This window comes from Hemicordylus capensis, chromosome 6, assembly GCF_027244095.1.
Source record: "Hemicordylus capensis ecotype Gifberg chromosome 6, rHemCap1.1.pri, whole genome shotgun sequence".
NCBI lineage: Eukaryota > Metazoa > Chordata > Lepidosauria > Squamata > Cordylidae > Hemicordylus > Hemicordylus capensis.
This window is the reverse complement of record NC_069662.1, coordinates 2,055,787-2,080,503: the sequence shown is the minus strand read 5'-3', so window position 1 is coordinate 2,080,503 and position 24,717 is coordinate 2,055,787. Positions and strand designations below refer to the sequence as shown.

Below are 24,717 nucleotides of genomic sequence, written 5' to 3'. Positions count from 1 at the left end.
TGTCTAGATTCTCTGGGTAGGAGTTTTAGTGGGAGGAGAGCGGGTCTTGTGGTAGCTTGTTAAACAGGGTCCACCCTGGCTTGCATTTGAATGGGAGACTCCATGTGTGAGCACTGGAAGATATTCCCCTCAGGGGATGGGGCTGCTCTGAGAATATCATGCTTGCAGGTCCCAGGTTCCCTCTCTGGCATCTCCAGATAAGGCTGAGAGTGACTCCTGCCTGCAGCCTTGGAGAAGCTGCTGCCAGCCTGTGTAGACAATACTGAACTATGATGATGATGATTTTACATTTATATCCCACTCTTCCTCCAAGGAGCCCAGAGCGGTGTACTACATACTTGAGTTTCTCTTTCACAACAGCCCTGTGAAGTAGGTGAGGCTGAGAGAGAAGTGACTGGCCCAGAGTCACCCAGCTAGTTTCAAGGCTGAATGGGGATTTGAACTCAGGTCTCCCCGGTCCTAGTCCAGCACTCTAACCACTACACCACGCTGGCTGTAGATGGACCAAGGGTCTGACTCGGTGGAAGGCAGGTTCCTATGTTCCTAGTGCATGTGAGCAGAGAGTTGACAGGCCACATACCCCACGTTTTTTAGCGTTTGGTGCCATTTTATTTGGCATTAGTTAATACTTAGCATTTCTGAGTGCTCAGAGTTTCACACCCATTATGTTGCAACCTTTTCAATGAAACAGGTCGGTTTAGTTATGTCTGTTTCACAGCTGGAAGACTGAGATTGAGATTGAGAGAGTGAGTAGCTTGACTAAGGCCACTGAGTTCATGGTGGGGGTGAGATTTCTAGAACCAGCATCCTGGTCCGCAGCTCAGACTTTCAGACATTACTATATGCTCCAATTATCAGAGCCCATTGGCTGTAATCTGTCCCTGGTGAATCACTGTCTCCCTGTTTTTGTCTTCTGAGGATATTAAAAATGAGGGTGTTGCTGGACTTGTCATCTGTCATAGTCCCCAGGGCTCTAGAGCAGGGCCCTGGTGAGGGAATCCCCTCACAATGGTGGGGGATGATGGGAGTTGTAGTCCAACAACCACTGGAGAGCCTCAGGTAGCTCTAGAAGTGGAATCTCTGAGTGTGCTGTGGATGCATCTTGCTAGTATGTATATTGTACATTTCTAACCCCTGAACAAACAAGGCGGGGTGGGTGATTTGAGGAAGAAATGAATCAAGTTGACAGAGCAGAGCCTTTGCTGATGTGTAACTTGAGCGGGAGGGAGTCTCAGGTAGCGATCCTGGCACATGACCTGGTTTTGTCTGTGAAATTGTCCTAGTCCTGCAAAATACCTGCAAATGCGGACGTGGGACCCCCATGTTGCCTACCAGGAAAACAATTTAGGGGGAAAGGACCTTGCCGCTCCCTCTGGACCAACCCAAGGGACCCTGTGAATGTCCCCACAAGTCAGGCCTACCCGTCCTCTGTCATCCTCTGTTTCTTTTTAAGCAGCCTCTCCTCTCTCAGACCAGGAGGGGGACGCCATACTGAGTTCATTCCTAGCAGCTTGTCAATATTTGCTCGCAGAGAGCTTGGACTTTGTCAGTCTGCACAAGGTTGGGCCAGCGGGTTGTTGTTGACAAGCAGAACTACACAAGGAAAACACAGGAGCCGTGTGCGGGGACAGACAGTGCCAGGGACCCATGTGCCCTGCCTCTCAGCCAGGGTTCATCTGGATTCCCAGATGTTTTTGACTACAACTCCCAGAATCCCCAGCTGCAACGGCTTTTGTTTGGGAATTATGGGAGTTTTAGTCAGCAGCATCTGGGAATCCCTGTTAGAGGGAAGTCTGCTCCCAGCTACCCACCTGCAAGACTCATGAAAGCTTTTCCAGCACATGGATTACTGCAGGGGTTCTCCAAGCTGGGTCCCCAGATGTTGTTGGACTACAACTCCCATCATCCCCAGCCACCAGGACCCCTGGACTATTGTATTTAAAACCACAATGGAGGGAAGTAAGCAATGGGGTCACCCAGGGATCTGTACTGGGACCAGAGCTCTTTAACTTGTGCATCAATGATCTAGAAGTTGGGGTAAGCCGCGAAGTGGCCAGATTTGCAGATGACACCAAACTCTTTTGGGTAGTGAAATCCAAAACTGATTGTGAGGAGCTCCAAAAGGATCTCTCTAAACTTGAGTGGGCGACAAAGTGGCAAATGCGGTTCAATGTTGGCAAGTGTAAACTGATGCATATCGGGGCAAAAAACCTCAACTTCACATATACGCTGATGGGATCTGAGATGTCGGTGACTGACCAGGAGGTGGATCTCGGGGTCATGGTGGACAGCTTGTTGAAAGTGTCGATGCAATGAAGAGAGGTATATAAATATTCGTCGTTGTCGTCATAGTAGTAGTAGAGTGTCCCATTACTCATAGGAGTAGGGTGTCCCAAATTTCCTGAAGGACAGGAAATTTAGGACCGACAAGAGGAAGTACTTTTTCACATAGCACATAATTGATCTATGGAATTCTCTGCCACAGCATGTGGTGCTGGCAACTAGTTTGGATGGCTTTAAAAGGAGCTTGGACAAATTCACCGAGGACAGGTCTATCAATGGCTACTAGTTCGGTGGCTATAAGCCACCTCCAGCCTCAGAGGCACGATACCTCCACATACCAGTTGCAGGGGAGCAGCAGCAGGAGAGAGGAAGGAAGGCGTGCCCCCCCCTCTTGTCTGTGGGCTTCTCAGGGGCATGTGGTGGGCCACTGTGTGAAACAAGATCCCGGACTAGAGAGACCTTGGGCTTGATTCAGCAGGGCTGTTCTTATGTTCTTAACCACAACTTTGTCTCTCCAGCAATGCTTCTGTGCTTTTAAAAATAACTACAGGCAGGCAGACAGGGGCGTCGCTATAACTGGAGGGAAAGTGGGTGTGGGGAACAGAGGATAAACGTCCCCAGGCCCCCGAAGGGGAGGGGGCCACTGGGTGGGTGAAAGCCTGCTGTTTGTTCTCCCCCTCCTGCTTCTCCAAGAAAGGGGGGTGGAGTTGGGAGGGCAGGGCTGGCCCACCTTCACTATGTTGTCCCAGGTCCCACTCCAATCTTGCCCCACCCTGCAGACAGACATTCAATAGGCGTAGCTTATTAATAGGCGTAGAAGTGGCAGGCAACACTTTCCCAGTTGGCTTTCCTCCTTTTTGTCAGCTGACCAAAGTAGACGCAGCTTTCTGGCGGAAGGGAACAAATCTGAGCATACTTTCTGGTGCTCCCCCCCCCGCCCCAGGCAGACGAGACCTAGTTGAGATTGCCCCCCCCCTTGCTCAAGAACCCAGAAGTCCTAGCAGCTCCTGGGCCTCCTGAACAACCTGGCTTGTCACCCTGCTGCTTGTTGTGAGGCGTGGACCCGAGTGAATGGAATCGCCCAGCTGCTGACGCCTCACTTCCTTAAGCAGCCCCGGAGGCACTCTGCGGACTCGAACTGTGTCACCCAGATAGGAGCAAGGGCTCTGTGTGGGGTGTGTGTGTGTCTCGGTGGGGAGTGCCAGGCTGCAGAGCTGGAGGCACGCCCGGGAAAAAAGCAAAACCGTCCAGAAACCCTCTGGCCCCACGTCCTCTGCTCTCGCCTCTTCCCCCTGGGCTGCCATGTCCTTTGCAGGGAACCCAGGACTCCTGACTCCAGAGCTCCTCTTCTCAAGCTCCCGGTTTTGCTTCCTGTCCTTGCCGAGAAGCCAGGAATCCCGTCTGTCTAGCCCTGCTCCCGGTTCCCCAACACAGTGGCAACCATTGCTCTGGCTTGCTCAGATCCCTCATCAGACAGAACCAGTTCTGCCGGACTGCTCTCCTCTGGCCAGCGCCCTTTGCCCTCTTTATCTTAACTCTGCTCTACACACACACACACACACACACACACACACACACACACACACACTGGTGCCCCAAGATCTGGGTCCAGACCCCAAGCTCAGAGGACTCAGCCTGCTCTCACGTGTTTTTGCCTGCCAAAGATTTTGGTCACCCCTCTTGCACTATTGCAAAGGGTGCAGAGGGTTGCCAAGGTTTTCATCAGCTGTAGCTGCTGTGCCTTTAACTATGGCTTGGTCGCAGCAGGGAGACCAGTGTTACTGTCTGCTAACTGGTGCAGATCCTGCTGCTGTTGAAGGCATTGTAACAGAGCCTGGTTGAAAAGTTGGCAACCTCCTTTGTGTTTGTTTGTTCTGCTAGTAAACAGTGCTCTGGTTTCTGTTTGTCAGTACAAATACAACTAATATTTATATACCACTTTTCAACAAAAGTTCCCAAAGTAGTTTACATAGATTTAAAATTAAATTAAATTAAATGGGTCCCTGTCCCCAAAGGGCTCACAATCTAAAAAACAACAACACAAGAAAAACACCAGTATCAGCCACTGGAGGGGTGCTGTGCTGGGAGTGGAGAGGGCCAGTTGCTCTCCCCCTGCAAAATAAAGCAAATCACCACTTTAAAAAGGTGCCTCTTTGCTCAGTTAGCAGGGGTGTGATCCAGATTGAAGTGATCCAGGTTTAGGTCTGGATGGATTTCCCACACCCATACAAACACCAAATTTAATTGTATGAGTGTGCAAAGTCCAGACACTTGAGGACCTGCAAAAATGATTTGTGGGAATATTTTCAGGTTCTGCAACAATTAGCAAAGGATTGAGACGCCAGTGGCGCTTCTGGGAATGTTTGTTGCATTCAACCAGTCTGGTTTGGGGATAGGCATGCTGCTGGAATAAGCCCCGGGCCATGGGCATCTCCTATGATCCACCAACCCCACACAGATCAGTCAATACAATCTAGATCACAGACTGTTGGGACAGGGAAGCAGTTTAGCTGCCAAAAAGGTGCTTAGTGCAAATAACTTGAGCAAGTGAGCCGAGTTGTGCATAACAGAAGAAAAGGGGGAAGATACCAACTTCACAGACACTAGCCAATCTGCCCTGGATAAAATCCCTGTTCGGCTTTACATCTGCTAGAGGTTACCATGGAATTCAAACTGAATTATGAGTTGGGAAATGCACTTGGTCCACTGTGACATGGATGTGAAGAAAGGTGAGACTAACAGCATGTCCCCCCCCCACTTCTTCTTTCCCCCCTCCCAACAGGGGCCCCAATGGCACCGGATGACGGCACGGACTGGCTTCTGCAGCTGCTGACGGAAATCCAGTTGGAGCAGTTTTACAGCAGGATCCGTGACGAGCTTAACATTACGCGGCCGGGCCACTTTGATTATGTCAGGCCAGCTGACCTCGACCGCATTGGCATGGGGCGCCCAGGTACTGCGGAGAGGGGGGCAGGGAGTGAGACGCTGGGAGGGCAGCGGCAGAAATGGGGTGGGGTCTCAGGGCTGGAGCAGTGGAAGGGTTTAGCCAGGTTTAGTCAGGGCTGGAGCAGTAAGGGTTTAGCCAGGGGTTCCCCAGGAGGGCTGTTTCAGGGGAGTCTTCAGAATACGGCGTGGAAGGGAGCGTCTGGAGAGCTCCACTTTCATTAACACAAAGCTTCTAGTCCTTAAGAGGTGCAAAGGGCAGAGTCTGCCAAAGCATGGGTGTGACATTTCGGCGGCCGCTGAAAGGCTGAACAGGACTTCTGGTGGCCAACAATGAGACGCTGTCGTTTGGTTTTTTAAAATGTGACCCTCCTCTTCCCTAAGGCTGGGGGTGGGTAACTGTGGCTTTGTCCTCCTTGCTGTTCCACCTGCTCATACGCCGCAGTCCTAATGACGACACAGAAACAGAATTCTGTCAGTCAAGCCCACCCATGCCCAAGGTCTGCACTTGCATAATTAATTCTGGAGAGAGCGTTTTGGTCTCCCCTGGTCTGATCCCCTGGGGGCCTGGCTGTTTCACTCTCCTCTGTAGGGCAGCGGCGCTTGGAAGAAGCCTTGAAACGCAGGAAGCCTCCAGGGCAGCGTCCCATGTCCTGGGTGTATAAGGTGTGTACTTTCTCCCTCCTTTGAAGAACACACACACACACACACACACGATCCAGTATACAGGTTATCCAGTCAAGGAGCAGAAGTCCACATCTCTGGGGAACCAGATGGTGGCTAGGGGTGTGCACACAACCGGTTTGCCCGGTTCGGTTCGACTCTGAACTGGACTTGAACAGAACCGGGCATGTTTGGTTTTGTGCACTCCCAAACACACACACACACACACACACACACACACACCAGATCGGCTCAAATTCGAGCTGGTTTGGGGGTTCTTTTTTAGTTTTGTTTTTTAAGGTAAAGGACTCACCACCTTTGGGGGGCACTGCTGCAGCTGTGGGGTGGGGGTGGTCTCTGGTGGTTCCCTCTCCCCCTGCTGGCCTCCCCCCAGTCTCAAAATGGCCTGGTTTGGACAATTTTTTGGCCCGTTCTGGGCCTCTGTGTGCTGGCGGTGGGCGGTGGCCATTTTGGAGGCTGTTCCACACTTATGCAATGGTCACACAGAAAAGGCTCAGAAAGTAGACAGAGGAGCAGACCAGACTTGGAGACAGGGTATCTCTCAAGGGTGCTGGCATTTAATGTTAGTTAAATGGAACCTCCATGTCCAAAGGCAGACTACCTCTGAATATCAGGCATCCTAAGGTTGAATTGACCTGTGTGGGCCAGGGAATATCTTGATCCAAACAAGAGAAATGATGTGCAGAGAATTAGGGGGGCGGGGGGGGTGCTGTTGAGATGATTTGACAGTTCTACACATCCTGGGGATATTATGGTGTGCAGGAAACCTAGGGAGGATATTATAGCCCCTTCCTCATCCTCCCTCCAAGATGTTCACAGGAGGAAAATGTCCAGAAAACGAAGAGACTCCCACCCCAGAGCCCTCGGCCCCCCGTGTGGATGCTGACGTCTCTCTCAAATGCCTGATCAGCGAGTGGGACTTACGGATCCGGGACCGGCTGGGAGACGGCTGCTTCGGGGTGGTGTATCGTGCTGAATGGAGCACCCCTGGCGGTGGAGGGGTGAGCTGCTTGTTCGGTTTGCCCGTCTCCTCTGGCACCAGGAGGGACTGGGAGGGACTCCGTCTCTCGGTGGTGCTTTGCTCCATGGATCAGCTGGGTTGGCCACTGTTGGTAGAGATTTGCTTGATAGACTGGGTGTTCTCAAGCTTGGGTCCCCAGATGTTTTGGGACATCCCCATTGGGCTGGGGATGGTGGGAGTTGTAGCTCAACCACATCTGGGGGACCAAGCTTGAGAGCCTCTGAGATAGGTATCTCCCACTGGTGCTGGTATTTAACGTTCGTTAAATGGAACCTCCATGTTCAAAGGCAGTCTACCTCTTAATATCAGCCATGGAGGATTGTGTGTGTGTGTGTGTGTGTGTGTGTGTGTGTGTGTGTGTGTGTGTGTGTGTGTAGGAGGTTGTTGCCTTCCTGCCATGATTGGGGGCTTCCTGGAGGCATCTGGCTATCCTCTGTTGGAAACAGGATGCATGCCAACACAGACTTATCTTGTGGGACTCACCTTGTGTTCCCCCCACCGGCCACCTTCTCCTTTCCCCAGCTTTCTGTGGCTGTGAAATCCCTGCGTTCCGACGTCTCGTCTGACCCTGGCGCCCTGATCGATTTCCTCAATGAGGTCAACGCCATGTGCTGCCTAGACCACCCTAACCTCATCCGGCTCCACGGGGTGGTGCTCACCCAGCCCCTGAAGATGGTAAGGGGGCAGCAGCTCATTTGGTGATGCTGCGCACAGCCTAGCCTACCTCACAGGGTTGTTGTTAAGGTGTGCGGGGTGGGGCGGGGGGAGAAGGGATGTGTTCTGCCCTGGCAGCCTTCAGAAAGAACCTTAAGACACACCTCTCTGTTCCTGATTAGCTGTTTTAACTCATTTTAAATGTTTATATTTGCTTTTAATCATTCTGCTTTGGCTTTGATTAGCTGTTGTTTTAATTCATTTAAAGCATTATATGTAATGCTTTTCTAAATATCAAAGCATTATATTTGCTTTTAATTATTCTGCTTGCTTTAATGTGTTGCTGATTTTGTATTTTAAATTGTGTAAGCCATCCAGAGACACTGGTTTCTGGTGGTATAAAAATGCTCCAAATAAATGAAATAGATTCCGAGTCTTCATGTTCAAGGGGGTTAGAACGGAAAGAGCTTGGCCATTGCCAGGACTCCTGGGTCCTCGTCCGCCTGTGTTTGGCAGAACAGCTTGGAGCAGGACTTGGGTCCCCAGATGTGGTTAGACTACAACTCCCGTCATCCCCTCCCTTCGGCCTTCTGGCTGGGGATGATGGGGCTTGTAGTCCAACCACACCTGGAGACGCAAGTTTGAGAACCCCTTGCTCCAAGCGAGTGGGTGCTGGTCGCCAGGACTCCTGGGTCCTTTGGGAAGATCTCCGGGGTTCATGGAATGGCCCAAGACTCTTGGTGCCTGAGGCAGAAAAATCCAACATGGCGCCCCTTTGACTCTTTCCTCCCTGCAGGTGACTGAGCTGGCCCCACTAGGCTCCCTCTACGACTACATCCGCCCGCCCTTCTCCCTCCACCGGCTCTGGAACTACGCCCTGCAGGTCGCCAAAGGGATGGCCTACTTGGAGTCCAAGCTCTTCATCCACCGTGATTTGGCGGCACGCAATATCCTCCTCGCCTCCGAGGAACATGCCAAGATTGGCGACTTCGGTCTCATGAGGCCGCTGTCGAGCAAGAGCGACCGCTACATCATGTCCGCCCACCGGCGCATCCCCTTCGCCTGGTATGTGTCTGCCCCTTCCTTGACCCCACAGAATCCTCACACTGGGACAGGGAGTTCCAACGCGGTCAAGTCTCCAGTCCTCTGTAAGGCCCCTTGCCCTCCAGTACTGCTGTTTTCCAGGCGACCTTACAAGGCCTGCAGTAAACACTGCCCCCCGCTGCCCCATTATTTGTTTGGAGAAGATACTTTAACAGGCATGAGGACTAGCAACTTGAGCAAGTATAATTGTGCCATGAATTAGGGAATGTGGTGTCTACCACTGTGCAATGGTAGACATAATTCTTGGAGGAAACTGATGATCTAGACCAGGGTTTCTCAATGTGTGGATCCCCAGATGTTATTGGACTTCAACTCCCATAATCCCCAGCCCCAGTGGCCTTTGGTTGGGAATTATGGGAGTTGAAGTCCAATTACATCTGGGGACCCACATGTTGAGAATCCCTGATCTAGACCCATTTCAAACTGGTTTTCGGGTGGCCTATGAGGTGGAGACTGCCTTGGTCAGCCTGATGGATGATCTCCAATTGGGAATTGACAGAGAGAGTGTGACTCTGTTGATCCTTTTGGACCTTTTGGCAGTTTTCGATACTATCGACCATAGTATCCTTCTGGAGTGAGGAGGTTGGGGGCGGGAGGCTCTTCTTTGTGGTGGTTCCGCTCCTAACTCTCGGGAAGATTCCTGATTCCAACCGCCCTGAGCCATTTTTGGAAGGGCGGTATAGAAATCGAATAATAATAATAATAATAATTATTATTATTATTATTTTACACAGTCAGACAGGTGTTATTGACTGGTTTGTTTTATCCAGACATCGAGTCCTTCCCAAGGACCTGGGATGCCAGAATTTTATTGTCAATGTTGTTGCTGTTGTTATAGATATCGTCGCAGAATATACGCTGTTCCCAGTAAAGCTGCTTTTTGTAAACTGGCTGATGGTGATTTCTGTGGGAAGAGAGCTGGTCTTGTAGTAGCAGGCATGACTTGTCCCCTTAAGCTAAGCAGGATCCGCCCTGGTTGCATACGAAAGGGAGACTAGAAGTGTGAGCACTGTAAGATATTCCCCTTAGGGGATGGAGCTGCTCTGGGAAGGGCATCTAGGCTCCAAGTTCCCTCCCTGGCATCTCCAAGATAGGGCTGAGAGAGACTCCTGCCTGCAACATTGGAGAAGCCACTGCCCGTATGTGAAGACAATACTGAGCTAGATAGAGTAGGCCAATGGTCTGACTTGGTATATGGCAGCTTCCTATGATCCTATGATCCTGTGGCCCCTATGGTGTTGAGGTGCTCTTCAAGGTCTTTTGGAACTGCACCCAGGGCGCCAATGACCACTGCGATTATTTTGGTCTTTTTCTGCCACAGCCTTTCAATTTCAATTTGTAGATCTTTGTATTTGGTGATTTTTTCTATTTTTCTTCTATTCTGCTATCCCCTGGTATTGCTATGTCAATTATTTTGACTTGTTTTTCTTTCTTCTCGACTACAGTTATATCTGGTGTATTGTGTGGCAGATGTTTGTCTGTTTGTAGTCGGAAGTTGTTGTTGTTGTTATGGTGTCATTTGGAGACTCTTGCTCTTCAAATTTTGAACTTTTATATGGTGTCCCCCAGGGCTTAATACTGTCTCCAATGCTTGTTAACATCTACATGAAACCGCTGGGAGAGATCATCAGGAGATCTGGTGCAGGGTGTATCAGTATGCTGATGACACCCAGACCTTTTTCTCCATGTCAACATCATCAGGAGAAGGCATAACCTCCCTAAATGTCTGCCTAGAGGTGGTGATGGGCTGAATGAGGGATAACAAACTGAAACTGAATCCAAATAAGGTGGAGGTACCTATTGTGCAGGGTCGGAACTCAGGAGACGATTTTGATCTGGCTGTTCTGGATGGTGTCACACTTCCCCAGAAGGAACAGGTGTGCAGTCTGGGGATGCTTCTGGATCCAAACCTCTCCCTGGTATCCCAGGTCGAGGCAGTGGCCGGAGGTGCTTTCTATCAGCTTCGGCTAATACCCCAGCTGCATCCATTTCTTGAGATAAATGACCTCAGAATAGTAGTGCATATGCTGGTAACCTCCAGATTTGACTACTGTGATGCACTCTGTGTGGGGCTGACTTTGTACATAGTCCAGAAACTTCAGTTGGTACCTGAAGGTGGCAGCCAGGTTGGTCTCTGGGTCATCTTGGAGAGACCGTATTACTCCTGTATTGAAAGAGCTACAGTGGCCACCAATAAGTTCCTGGACATAATACAAAGTGCTGGTTATAACCTATAAAGCCCCAAATAGCTTAGGCCTCCCTGGGTATTTAAGAGAACGCCTTCTTTGTCGTGAGCCCCACTGCCCATTGAGATCACCTGGAGAGGTTCGTCTGGTGGCTACAGAGGGACAGGACTTCTCTTTTGCTAATCCAAGATTCTGGAATTAACCCTAACCCTAACCCTGCTGAAATAAGAGCCTCCCCTTCTCTGACAACTTTTTAAAAGTCTCTCTAAAGACTTATTTTTTCACCCAAACGTTTTAACTTGACTGTGTTTTTAAATTGTTTTCATCATCATCAATTTTATTATAGCCATTGGCCAGCAGAAATAGAAATAACAAACATATCCAATACAACAATACTAAAACACAATAAATCAAAATACAGTCATTCATAAAAAATTAGTTTAACAAGCATAAACAGCTCCCACAGTTAAGCACATAATTGAGACCTTAACCTAATGGCAATATAAAAAAAATTTGCTACAATTTTTGTTATATCAGAGCTTACATCCGCAAGACAGTAATATGTATAAAAACGCTCGCACCTCCCAGGAAATTTGATTAACAAATTGTTTTAAGGTTTTCATTTTCAATCTGTTTTATGTTGTTGTAAACTGCCCAGAGATGGAAGTTTGGGGCGGTCTACAGATTTGAAAAAAATAATAATAATCTGTTCTAGCATTTAGCTCCCGAGCCTGGGACATGTGAAATGATGATAAAGAGAAGAGTTCCCCTGGGGATATGCAGAGTGCCTTTTTCATATCATTAAGCAGCACACAACCAGCTTTCATGGATCTGGAATGAGTGGGAAGTGCTGTTAGGATGTGTGACTTCTTTCTATGCCTGCTTCAGGATTGAAAGGGGGTGTGTGGCGGGGGGGGAGAATTGATTGGCAGCTGCCACTTCCCCCTTTCCTCCCACAATCTGTGAGGACTCGCATAAAGAGAGTCCCAAATGTGTCTTCCCAAATCTTTGCTAACATCATACATATTTAGAAGTTTCATGTTGCTCAGCATTATAGCCAGGAGAAAATCGACAGCTCTATTATTTGACTCTGTTTGCACATTTGGATCCTGACCGGCTGCCCTCTTGCAAGGCATGGTTTGCAGCTGATCTCTTGCAAGGCGGATTCCCATTGAATGACTGGCAGAAGAGCTAAAGTCTTGCAAAGAGGCTTTTTTTCCTGTGGCAGCCTAGGTTTCGTAAGCCTTATTTTAATAATCCTGCAGAGGAGCCCCATGGGAGAAATCTTGCAAGGAGTTGTGGCTCTGGTTGTTGCAAGACTGATGCTAAATGAGATTGCAGAGCAGCTGAGGTCTTGCAACATGCTTACCCAAGTAAACTTTTGCAGGGATGAAGTAGCAGGGAAGTAGTCAATCATGGGAATTTGGATATGGGAGCTTAGTGGGATACATTTTGCTTCAAGGTCTTACATCTTCCTCCTCTCCTCCTCCTCCTCCTCCCTGCCTTCCCAGGTGTGCACCTGAGAGCTTACGCATGGGGATTTTCACCAATGCCTCAGATGTGTGGATGTACGGGGTAACCCTCTGGGAGATGTTCTCGTACTGTGAAGAGCCATGGATGGGCATGTCTGGACGGCAGGTACAGTTCCGAAATGGCACACCTCTGGATACCAGATGTTGTCTAGCCCCGCTTGTGATTTTCTGTCTAAACCACTGTGGGAAGCACGATGCAGACAAGAGATGAACCTTTTGAGCCTCATCCTGCAGAGTTCTCCTTAAAGCCTTGCGACTCGGGGTTTCTCAAGCTGGGGTCACTAGATGTTGCTGGACTACAACTCCCATCATCCCCAGCCACAATAGCCTTTGGCCATTGGGAGTTGTAGTCCAGCAACATCTGGGGACCCCAGCTTGAGAAACCCTGCCTTGCGCTGACCCGCGTTATGGCTTGAATGTAGGTTACTGGCATTAGTGTGATTGTGTGAACCCACGCCATGGCAGGAATCGCAGACCAGCTCGGCTTGGTTCACACAATTGCCCTAATGCTGGTAACTCACATTAAACAAAGGTTCAAATGAATGTGTGAACCAGGCCGTTACGTTCTCTCCAGCTGTACCTGTTTACCGGGGGGAATAGAACCCTAGTCCTCTATGTTCTGGCTTGAAATGACGATTCATTCCTGGGGGAAGAGGAGGTCTGTCAACCATGATCGCTATTAACCATGACAGCGAAGAATAGACCCTCCATGTTCCAGCACAGTGTACCTCTGAATACCAGGCGTTGGGGGCAAACGGTACAAGAGAGCTCTTACCTTCATGGTCTGCTTATGGGCTGGGTGTGGGGCTCGAAGGACCCACCTTGGTCAGATCCAGCAAGGGTCTTCTGGTTTCTTCCACCAGCTGTAACCTTCTAGAAACTCTGCTCCATCCAGCCTCTTGCCCAATGACTCAAAGGCCTGTGGTGGACACCTAAGAACACCGTGTCCTAAATCCTCTGACTCAAATCTCATTCCACCTTGAGAGCACAGTGGCCTCCTTGATGTCTCAAAGTTCGACTCCGCCACCCCTCCCCAACTTTGAGGAAGTACAATTTGGGGAGAATTGTCTACAGGACGGAGACTGTATGCTGCCGCCTCATATTGAGTCAGGCTCCTGGTCCATCTAGCTCAGTAGTGTCAACTCTGGTTGGCCGCTGGAGGTGCCTTGCTGAGCCCGTCCTGGAAATGCTTCTGGGGCCTGAGGCAGGGCTCTTCTCTAAGCAAAGGTCAGCTGCTCTGCCCACTGTGCTGCGACCCCCGACCAACCATTCCGGCGGGGAGTAGCCGTTTCACAACAATACGGAGGTAATACTGGGACACCTTAAAAGACTGACGCATTTATCGTGGCATCCGCTTTTATGGACTAGGACCAGGGCATAGTAACATGAAAGGCAGAGATTCGTGGGCTCTGTTCCAGTGGCCGTAGGAAAGGCGTTCGGCTGGCCACTTGGAAACCCAGTGCATTCCTGTGGGCGTTCTCTTCTCTGCCATTCATTTTAGGGTGCAGTTTAAAAGATTGGGGGGGCTGGCAAAATGCTGGTTTTGGTGCCCAGCCTTGGGCCATGTTTGCAGATTGGCAAAGAAAGATGGTAAACCAAGTCATGGCTGAATGATTACAGAAGGACATTGCCTATGAGATGCCATGGGGGCTTTTCTTTTTCTATGTTTGCTGAGAGCATGAAGATGTACAATCCCTATCAAAGCGCTCCCAGTTATTATCAGCCCAAACTCACACCCTCCTGCCTTCTCCCGCCCCCCAGATCATGCTCAAAATAGACAGAGAAGGGGGACGACTGGAGCGCCCCGATGATTGTCCCCGGGGGATCTATGCCCTGGCCCTGAAGTGCTGGGCGCAGAACCCGGAGGAGAGACCCCACTTCCGTGAGGTGGTCAGCCTGCTGCAAGAGGTGAGGCCGAGAGAAATACACACTTCCGTGCATGGGGTGATCATGGCGTGAAACCTTTCTCGTTCTGTGTCCTCGGGACCTCAGAAGCTGCTGTATCCAAGCCAGACCACGGGTCCATCTAGCTCAGTATTGTCCACACCCTTGGCGCCCCAGATGCTGTTGGACTACAAATCCCATCATCCACAGCCACCGCGACCAGTGTATGATGGGACTTGTAGTTCACGGGGACCCAAGTCTGAAAGCCCTGATTGGCAGCGGCTTTCATAGGTTTTGGCTGAGGCTGATAAGAAGCGCTCTTGGCCACTGCCTCCCCCGGAGAAACCATGGAGGGCTGGGGACCCAGGGGAGGCATCCCAAGCGACATAGTTGACCTTTCAGGGGGAGCGTCAAGGCGGCCTGCCTAGCGCCGAGCTGCAGACCCACCTCTCCTTTCTAAGGGCCAAACGGGGCGGTGGGGGTCCCCCAGGTGACTCTCACTCCCCCTGTGAGGCAGAGCTGGCCCAGGTGCTCAGGGTCCGAGCCATTGGGGAGAGCAGAGCAACCGGCCAGCTGCCCGGAGAGGCCAGCCTTCAGCTACAGCTTCGGCTGCTCTCCCAGCCCGGGGCTGGGTGGGTGGGAAGGAAGCTGGAGAGAAGCTAGAATTCGGGGTGCAAAGGTTAGAACCGGCACTTTGAACTGGGCCCCGGACACAGACGGGGAGCCAGATGAGAAATGAATCTGCATTCACCCTCCCCTGTCCCCTTTCGCCTCAGCTCCGTCCAAAGGAAGTGAAGGCCTCCCAGCAGCTGGCCGAGCCCGGGTGGCTGCGTCTGGAAGCCAACGATGCCGTCACGGTGATTGAAGGCAGGTGAGCGGAACCGAGGAAGAGGCCTTCTCCCCCTTGGTCTAGCTAGCTCAGTGGGGCCAGCATTGACTGGCAGGGCTGCAGGCAGGAGCCTCTCCCTGCCCTACCTGGAGGTGCAGCCAGGGCTTGAACCCGGGACCTCCTTGATACAAGCATGCAGAGGCTCTGCCATTGAGCTACGGGCCCCATCATCCCCCAAGAGGAGTATCTTACAGCCCTTGCATGGAGTTGCCCTTCCACATGCAAACCAGGGTGGACCCTGCTTAGAAAGGGGAGAATTCATGCCCACTACCCCAAGGCAAGTTCTCCTCCCCAAGAGTTGAGATGCCGGGTTTGCTCCATGGGGATAGGATTTGGAGAGCCTCTGTGAAAATGATCTCTTGGGGTCCCTAGATGTGGTTGGGCTACAGTGGCCATTATCTCCAGACACAATGGCTTTGGCTGGGGATAGGAACGTAGCAAGTGGCCTTCTACTGAGTCAGACGCCTGGTCTCTCTAGCTCAGTATTGTCTACACAGACTGGCAGCGGCTTTGTTAATGGTCCTGCTCCTGGGGAATTGGCAAATCCCCCCCAGGCTGTGTGTGGGGAAATTAGCAAGTTTGAACGGAGCAGCCCACCTCCAGAATAAATTTGCCCAAAGCTGCAGACACGGAAAGAGCTGAACGGAGAGGTTAAAGTGCAAAAACAGAATGAGGTTTTCTTGAGGGTTTTACAGGGGTAATGAAAATAATGGTTAATGGGCAGCAACGTTTAACTACCAAGATGAAGAGATTAAAAAGCCTATATTACAGCTCACAAGGAGGCAATTTGGCTTGAGATTCCGAATTATGTTCACTGGAGGCTGACAAGAGAGAAACAGCTTTGGATTTTAGAAGGAGAGGGAGTGAGAAGTCTGTGAGCAGGGGTTAGCGACGACCTCGATCCTTCCGGTGGGGTGCTGTACAATCTTTGTAGATCATTACCGAGGGGCTTCTCTCCCCGCAGGAAGGCGGGAGCAGGAGCCCAGGGACCAGGCAGAGGTCTGTGAGCCAGGAAAAATCTAAAGAAGTCTAGAATCTCGTGGCCAAGAGTGTTGCCCAGACCGGCTTAGGAAAAAGGGCCGGTCTGGAGGTGAAAAGTAAAGCAGGAGTGAGAGTCAAGGCAGGGCAAAATGGAGCTGCCAATGCCAATTCGTAGTGAGAAGCCGCTGGTGGATCCAAGGATGAAACACCTGGTACATCTGGGGTAGCAAAACGCCGATCGATTGTGTCTCGATCACTTATAGGAAACGCCTTGCTTGAAGGCATTATGCCGATCGCACCTTGAAAACATGGGCCAAGGGGACCTTCTGTTAGCACTTTGTTGACCTAGTTGGATAATCTTTTGTATAGCTGGGCAGTGTTTTTAAACCTTACAGTTTTATCACAATTACATTAAAATATCCATATATTATATTTGGATTCCTTTTTGGATGCTCGCAAGCAGCAACAGCAGGAGCCACGAAGAAGAGCATTTAGCTGGTCAGTGCAGTTGGGCAAATCACAATAAATAAATAATAAAATTAGATGCAGGATGAGAGAGAGAGAGCGAGAGGAGACAGAGACAGACGCTGAGAGCTAGATGCTTGAACAGTGACCTTCCACAGAGAGCCAAGTGCTTAGCCGTTGCAGTGGGGGTTGATGGGAGTTGTGGTCCAACGACATCTGGGGGCTCAAATATGAGAAGCCCTGGTTCATGTGACAGCGGCCAAAAATCACAGGAACAGACCTGGGGTCAAGTGGCCCTGCTGGGCTGGCGCTCTCTCACCTGCCTGCTCTCTCCTTCCTTCCTTCCAGTGCCAGTTCGGCCATGTGGCGTGGCCAAAATCAGCGCACCCTGAAGGTGGGCATCTTCCCACCCTCCGCAGTGACGACAGAGGAAGCAGCGCCCCCTGCTGGGGCACCTCGAATTAGCCTCCCCATCCGGAATTCCTTTGTTCACCTGGGTCACGGAGACACGGACCCTGAACGCAGCTGGGGGACTCCGAAAAGGATGGAGGAGTATGTTAGGCGAATGGGGGGTGGGGGTGGGCAGGGGGCTTTCCTCCCATGCGCACACATGTATGTACTGCTACTACTTCAAATATTTACCTACCACTTTTCAACAAAAATTCTCAAAGCAGTTTACATAGAAAAATAATAATAAGTAAAGATAGCTCCCTGTTCCCAAAGGGCTCACAATCTAAGTTGGCAAAGAGGCACCTTTTTAACGTGGTGATTCTCTCTATTTAGCAGGGGGAGAGTAACTGGCCCTTTCCACCCCCAGCACAGGACCTCCAGTGACTGTGGCTGGTGTCTATCTTGTGTTTCTTTTTAGATTGTGAGCACTTTGGGGACAGGGAGCCATCTTATCTTATTTGTTATTGCTCTGTGTAAACTGCCCTGAGCCATTTTTGGAAGGGCAATATAGAAATCGAATAAATAATTAATAATAATACAAGAAGCAAAAAACCTTAAGGTAGATACCAGCAACCCCTCTTGCAGGATGCTGTGCTGGGACTGGATAAGGCCAGCTGCTGGTCAGATGTCCCAGGTGCTCTTGCTAAATATAAGAGGCCACTTTAAAAGGCACCTCTTTGGCTCAGAGGATTGTGTAGGGATCATAGTGGGCTTTGACCCTGTTCTCTTGTGTGCAGCCACCGATGGGTCAGTGGTGACACCACAGGAGTAACATTTCTGGGCTTCAGCAAGTAGGGCGAAGACAATTCCTTGCGACCAACAGAACTGGAGCATGCAAATGAACCTTAAAAGCGAAGGGTGTGATTGGAGGGAGGGAAGGGGTCTCCGCATTCCACATTCCATTTAGAATCAGGTTGGGTTGCTGTGAAAGGCTTCCAGCTTCCGGCGAGCCTGTCACTGGGGAAAGAGGCACCACACTCAAGAGGCAAGCAACTCACTTAATTAGGGGCTGTGCTTTCTACCCTAGGAAGAAATCAAAACTGGGCCACACCAATGCTCAGAAACGAACAGGAGCCCAGCAGCTGCTGCAGCTGGCGCGTGAGTATCTCGCCCCCTCCCAGGGACCAGTGCCCTATGCCAAGATGGGGAGAGAACCTGGGAGTCCTCAGCCTCGGCCTCCCCCCATAACTTTGCACACATTTTAATCCAGGGCTTCTCAGGCCACTGCAGCTGGGGATGATGGGAGTTGTAGTCCAACAACATCGGGGTGTGTGTGCCAAGGTGGAGAACCCCTGTTTTAATCAGTTGCCGCGCTAATTGTTTCCCCTGCTCTTTCGGCCAGGTCTCTCCAAAAGTCTGGAGTCCATCTCGGAATTCAGCGTCCTGCGCAGCAGACCCAAGCTCCCGGCTTTCAAAGTGGATCACCCTGGTGTGCCTGTACACCGTCGGTTCAGTGACCTCCCAAGCCCCCTCCCACAAGCTCCACAGCCAGAGCACTTGCCTGCCAAAGCTACCTCCCGTCTTCCCAACCCAGCATTGCCTACCTGGGCCCTGCCCAAAGCGGACTCCTCTCCAGGGGCCAGGGAGAAGGATCTGAGACCACCCCGGCCAGCCCCCAAAGGAGTCGCAGTGCCCTCTGGTGGCCCGAGGCCAACCATCAGTGAGATCGAGAAAAAGATCAAGGCGGTAAGAAAGCAAATGGGGAGGAGAAAGCCCAAATGGCTAGGCCAAGGAGAAGAACAGGCCAAGCCCCAAATTGCAGCTCAGAACCTGGTATTGAGAACATAAGAAGAGCCCCATTGGATCAGGCCCAGGGAATCCCACCTACAGGGCCGGCTCATCCCGGTAAGCAGGCGATGCACCGCATCGGGGCGCTGCCTGCTGGGGGCCGTCAGAGCCTGCCCTGCCAACAACTACAAGGCTTGTGTTCCTCCTAGCCGGCCGCTCACCACTCTTTCTAGATCAGAAGGTTATATATATTCATATGCCCTCCCAGAAACATTTTTACTAAGGGCGCTCAACAGAATGTTGCACTTGGGTGCCAGATCCCCCAGAACCAGCCCTGCCCACCTAGTCCAACATCCTGTTTCACATAGTGGCCCACCAGATGCCTCCTGAGAAGCCCACAGGCAAGAGGTGAGGGCATGCCCTCTCTCCTGCTGTTGCTCCCCTGCCACTGGGATTTAGAAGCTTCTTGCCTCTGGTAGCCATCAGAGTAGCAGCCAAAGATACCTGTCTGCCATGAATCTGCCTAAGCCCCTTTTAAAGCCATCCAAGATAGTGGCCATCACCACATCCCGTGCCAGAGAATTCCATAGATTAGTTGTGCCTCGTGTGAAAAAGTACTTTCTTTCGTCGGTCCTAAACTTCCTGTCAATCAGTTTCATGGGATGCCCCCGGGTTCTAGTGTTGTGAGAGAAGGAGAATAATTTCTCTCTGTCCACTCTCTCCACACCATGCATAATTTAATAGACCTCGCTCATGTCTCTCCTTAGTTACCTTTTTTCTAAACTAAAGAGCCCCCCAGATGCTTTAGTTCTGCTTTATGAGGAAGGTACTCAATGTGTAGGCTGCCTTTAGATGCCCAAGAAGTGTTCTCGGTACTTGTAAGGCAAGGGTGCACATCCATGGAGCCCCAGAGGTGTTCCCTCTAAGGCGTGCACATGTGCACACTTACACAAGGTTTTTTGAAGTCTTCTCAGTTAATTTTAGCTCCTGCTCAGGTTAAATCAGGAAGGCCCACCTCTGAATGCACGAGCACACAAACTGTCTTGATACTGCTGCCCAGAACAAAACTCATTCCGCACACAGATGAAAAAAATTAAGGGGAACCCTGGGCAGTGTTCCCTCTAATAGAGATTCCCAGATGTTGTTGACTACAAGTCCCATCATCCCCAGCCAACGACCCTTGCAGCAGGGGATGCTGGGAGTTGTAGTCAACAACATCTGGGAATCCCTGTTAGAGGGAACAGTGACCCTGGGTACAAATCCCATTATCACAATGGGCCGCAATGGCCTCTGGAGATTATGGGCATTGTGATCCAACAACATCCAAGGGCCCAAGTTTGAGAATCCTTCTTGGAAGGGAGTCTGCTGGCCGGGAAGGCTCCAAAAGGCATCTTGGCGGGTTTCTTAATTAAGCCGCATGATCTGAGCACCTGTTTGAGGCTTCCCCTCTTTGCTTTTTGGCTGGAGAAGTTTGCCTACAGCTGGCAGTCCAGAACTTCAGGCCATTGGAAACTCATAAAGACATGCTATGATTGATTGATTAAGTGCCGTCAAGCTGGTGTTGACTCTTAGCAACCACATAGATAGATTTTCTCTAGGATGATCTGTCTTCCACTTGGCCTTTAAAGTCTCTTAGTGGTGCATTCATTGGTGTCGTAATCAAACCACTATGCTGCTGGTTGTCTTCTTCTCTTACCTTCCACTTTCCCCAACATTTTGGACTTCTCAAGGGAGCTGAGTCTTCGCATAATGTGTCTGAAGTATGCTAGTTTGAGCCTGGTCATTTGTGCCTCGAGGGAAAATTCTGGATTGATTTGTTCTATGATCCATTTGTTGTTTTCCTAGCTGTCCATGGTATCCTCAACAGTCTTCTCCAGCACCAAAGTTCAAAAGCGCAAATGCTTTTTCTGTCTTGCTTCTTCAAAGTCCAGCTTTCGCATCCATAGAGTGTCACAGGAAAAACCATTGTCCAAATGATTCTAATCTTTTCCAAGGCCTTCATTGCAACTCTACGAAGTGCTAGTCTGCAGCGTATTTCTTGACTGCTGGATCCTTTACTGTTGATGGTCAATCCTAAAAGGCAGAAGCTATCCACCACTTTAATCTCTTCATTATCAATTCTGAGGTTGTCATTAGTTTGGTCTTCTTGACATTTAGTTGTAGTCCCATTTTTTCACTGTGCTGCTTGACTTTCATTACTAGAGCTTGTAGATCATCTGCATTCTCAGCTATCAGAGTGGTGTCATCAGCGTAGCGCAGGCTATTGATGTTTCTTCCTCCAACTTTAGAACCACACTCATCTTCTTCTAATCCAGCTTCTTTCAGTATATGTTCAGCATATAAATTGAATAAAGAAGGAGAAAGTAGACAGCCTTGCCTTACTCCTTTGCTGATCTGGAACCAGTCTGTTTCACCATGTTCCGTCTGGACTGTGGCTTCCTGTCCCGTGTGTAGGTTTCTCATGAGAACAATGAGATGTTCTGGGACGCCCATTTTCCTAAGGATATTCCACAACTTGACCTGGTGGATGCAATCAAAGGCTTTTCTGTAGTCAATAAAGCACATATTGACCTCTTTTTGGTATTCTTTGGCTTTCTCAATTATCCACTGTGCATCAGCAATGATGTCTCTTGTTCCTCGGCCTTTTCTCAAACCAGCTTGAACATCCAGCATTTCCCTTTCCACGTAGGGCTCTAATCTGTGTTGGATGACCCTGAGCATGATTTTGCTAGCATGGGAAATTAAGGCTATTGTGCGATGGTTTGCGCAATCTGTTAAGTCTCCTTTCTTTGGTATGGGTATGTAGACTGACCTCTTCCAATCTGTTGGCCACTGTGTCATTCTCCAAATTTGCTGGCATAGTTTGGTTAGAGCCTTGACTGATTCTTCTTCTGGTGCCTGCCATATTTCTGTAGCTATTCCATCCGTTCCTGTAGCCTTCCGACTTGGTAATGACCAGAGTGCTGATCTAACTTCATCGCCCCGTACTAGAGGTTCTTGCAAGTAGGGAATATCTTCTAGAGTATCTTGGATGCTGACGTCCCTGCTGTACAGATCTTCAGTATACTCCTTCCATCTCTGTTTGCTCTTCGCTGAATCAGTTACTATCTGTCCTTTGGCATCCCTTAACATACCAGTTCGAGGTTGGAACTGAGATCTCTGACTCAGAGATCTTTTGGAAAACTTTCCTTGTTTTTCCATTTCTATTTCCATCCTCAAGGTCTTTACAGGTGTCATTGTAGTACTTGTCTCTTCTAACAGATTTCTGAAATTCCCAAGGTTGCCATGACACAGAGGGCCCTTTCCTAGCCCAACATCCTCTTGCTGGGTTGCAGGGATCAAGATGCCAATTCCCTCCCCCCAGACCCTTGTCATCTCTGCACACAGACAAACCTGTAGCTGGGGCCGGGGCTAGGGTGGGCTTCCCCCACCTTAAAATGTTCTTTACCCCACCTAATGTTTTTACAAACAAATAATATTTAATGAACTGAACGTTGCTTGCACTTAGGACTAGGAGGGGCATTCATCACTTTCTGTGCTGTAATGTAATGGAGAACATCACATTAAAACCCATTGTTTTAGAATATTGCAACTTCTGTAGGCTTTTGCTCGATTTCAGTGTATGGACAACTAATGTGGTGTGCTTGAAATAGTTTGCCAGACCTAACTGTGTTTTCCTCATCTAAGCCGAACATGGTGAAAATGAAATCCTTTGCAAATTACTAAAAGGAACTTTAAAAAGAAATTCTTAATATTTTGCTTAGCCCCCCAATGCTCCAAGGGCTGCAAGGCCAGATGAGCTCCCTCCCCACCACATGCACACACTTTTTTGGTACACACACACACACCTACCTTTAGTCTGGCTATGGGTCTGCGGGCGGACTAGACAAAAGGAACCCAGGCATCCGGGCTCCCTTCCTGCTGCCAAGCTGGGGGTTGATCCAGGACCATCCAGCATGCCCATCCGTTTTCCTTCCATCTTCCCTGTTTTGCCTTTGCCCATCCAGGTGGAAGGGAGAGTCCACGGGGCAACCACGGAGGAGTGTCGTGAGGCCTTGAGACTAAGCGACTGGCACCTGCAGAAAGCCACCCAGATGCTGAAGGTGCGAGACCCCCTTCCCTGCCCCAGATGCCACCTCTGGGCAGGGGCTGCCCTACTTGTCCCGAGTCAGGCCCTGGGTCCATCTAGCTCCATATCATCGGCTTTCCAGGATTTCCAGCGGGGTCTTTCCCAGCCCTGCCAGGGATTGAACCCAGGACCTTTGCCAAGGCAAAGCAGTTGCTCTGCCTCTGAGCTGGGGGCCCCACCCTCCTGCTTCGCCCTTGATGGGCTTCTGGCCCTCGGCTCTCTGCAGTCCACACCGGTGGGTTCTCTGTAAACCGCCCCTTATTGGTTCGCTCTGCTGATCGAGCTGATGGGGTTCTGTGGTGGGGGCTGTTCCACCTCAGCCACAGCTGCTGGGTGGAAGGCGAGCCCCAGCATCTCCCGGGACAAACCCAGCACGGAGTGGGCTGCCCTCTTCCCCAATTCCCCTACCCACAACGAAGTGGGATCCCACAACGCACCCCCCCCGCCCAGCTGTCCGGCCCTCCTGTCTTTGACACGCGGCTTCCTCCTTGAACAGGTGGACCAGCTCTTCCACCTCAGCTCCCACTCACGCGAAGAGTGCCGTTGGATCCTGGAGAGGCACCGCTGGAACCTCGCCATGGCCTCGCGCTACGTGCTCAGCCGGGGACTCCGCGCTTGACCGGGAGGCGGTGCCAGTGGGATGGACTCCAAGGGGCTGTGAGCTCTGGACTCCCACTTCCGCCTGCAAATGCCCCCCAGGCAGACGCCAAGAGGAACTGGGCTTTCCATGTTGGTGGCCACGCCGGGCGAGGGGGCAGGCCAAGAGGCAGGGGGCTGTCCATCTCTTGGGCAGCAGCTTCTCCAAGCCTCTTCCCTACGCCCGCAGAGTCCTGGCTCCTCTGCATGGGCTGCCCCTCTCCCAGCGGCTCCACTGCATCTCCAGCTGCTCTTCAGCACTGACTCCTGCCACCTTTTTGGAGAGTTGCACATGGGGCCCTTTCCCTCCCCACTCACAAGATAAATGGGGAAGTTCTCCTGCAGAAGCACCACCAGAATGGACAGGAGCTGCACAACAGCACTACCATTCCCTCGCCCGTTCCCTGTCCATTTCAGAGGAATTGTGCAGAACTCCCTGCCTATCCTGCCCGCTCTGTAGATGCATTGGTGGCGGTGTGCGTCTCTCTCCTCTGCCTGCCTGCCTCCCAGGGAAACGATGGATCCGTCAGGGTTGCTCTAAAGGCAGTGGATGTTCAAGTGCAGGGATTCCCAACCTGGGGTCCTGTGGCTCTCTCCATCTGCAGCTGGGGGTGGGGAGGCTCACTTGACTGGAGACTCATTCCTACAAAATATTCTCCACACACAACTAGCCAATGTCAAGGAGACCTCTAGCCCAGTCTGGCGTTTCCTCAGTGCAAAAAATGCTTCTGTATGAGAGAAGCATTTGGACACATGAGCTTCCAAGTTTAAACTTCTGAACCAGACGCAGTGAGAACCAAGACCAAGCAGAGCGGGGAACGAGAGCCAACTTTCCGCCAGCACTCGGATTCTGTACACAAGGTGAAGTGTGTGCAGAAATGTGTGTTCCCTGTGTAAATAAAGTATCGGGGTCCACAAAGGCGTGACTCTGTCATGGCTACAGGGATGCTCATTTGAAGGGCTCCGAACTGCTCCTTATCTGTTTGCGTGTACACCAGGCACCCAAGTCCCAGCAGAGCGTAGTGAGGGTGAACACTGTGTGTGTGATTGTGGGCATACCTGGGCAGGGTCAACATGAGGCCTCCATAAAAGAAGGCCAAGGGGCGGATCCTGCCACAGGGACTTTTTTGCTGGCTCCCAGGTAGCAA

At 50.7% G+C, this 24,717-nt stretch overlaps 1 protein-coding gene across 4 annotated transcripts in view; it reads left to right on the top strand.

Moving 5' to 3' along the window:
* TNK1 (tyrosine kinase non receptor 1) overlaps nt 1–24,509 on the top strand; it is a 30,523-nt gene extending 6,014 nt beyond the window's left edge. For all 4 annotated transcript variants that reach the window (XM_053258795.1, XM_053258794.1, XM_053258796.1 and 1 more), the window contains 13 exons: nt 5,066–5,236; nt 5,819–5,892; nt 6,720–6,911; nt 7,454–7,606; nt 8,382–8,650; nt 12,387–12,513; nt 14,169–14,315; nt 15,068–15,162; nt 16,975–17,178; nt 18,104–18,174; nt 18,419–18,762; nt 22,812–22,907; nt 23,430–24,509. In XM_053258795.1, coding sequence (XP_053114770.1) covers nt 5,066–5,236; nt 5,819–5,892; nt 6,720–6,911; nt 7,454–7,606; nt 8,382–8,650; nt 12,387–12,513; nt 14,169–14,315; nt 15,068–15,162; nt 16,975–17,178; nt 18,104–18,174; nt 18,419–18,762; nt 22,812–22,907; nt 23,430–23,552 — 2,066 coding nt within the window. In that variant the 3' untranslated portion in view covers nt 23,553–24,509. The remainder of the gene's footprint in view (nt 1–5,065; nt 5,237–5,818; nt 5,893–6,719; nt 6,912–7,453; nt 7,607–8,381; nt 8,651–12,386; nt 12,514–14,168; nt 14,316–15,067; nt 15,163–16,974; nt 17,179–18,103; nt 18,175–18,418; nt 18,763–22,811; nt 22,908–23,429) is intronic.
* The last annotated feature ends 208 nt before the right edge of the window (nt 24,510–24,717 follow it).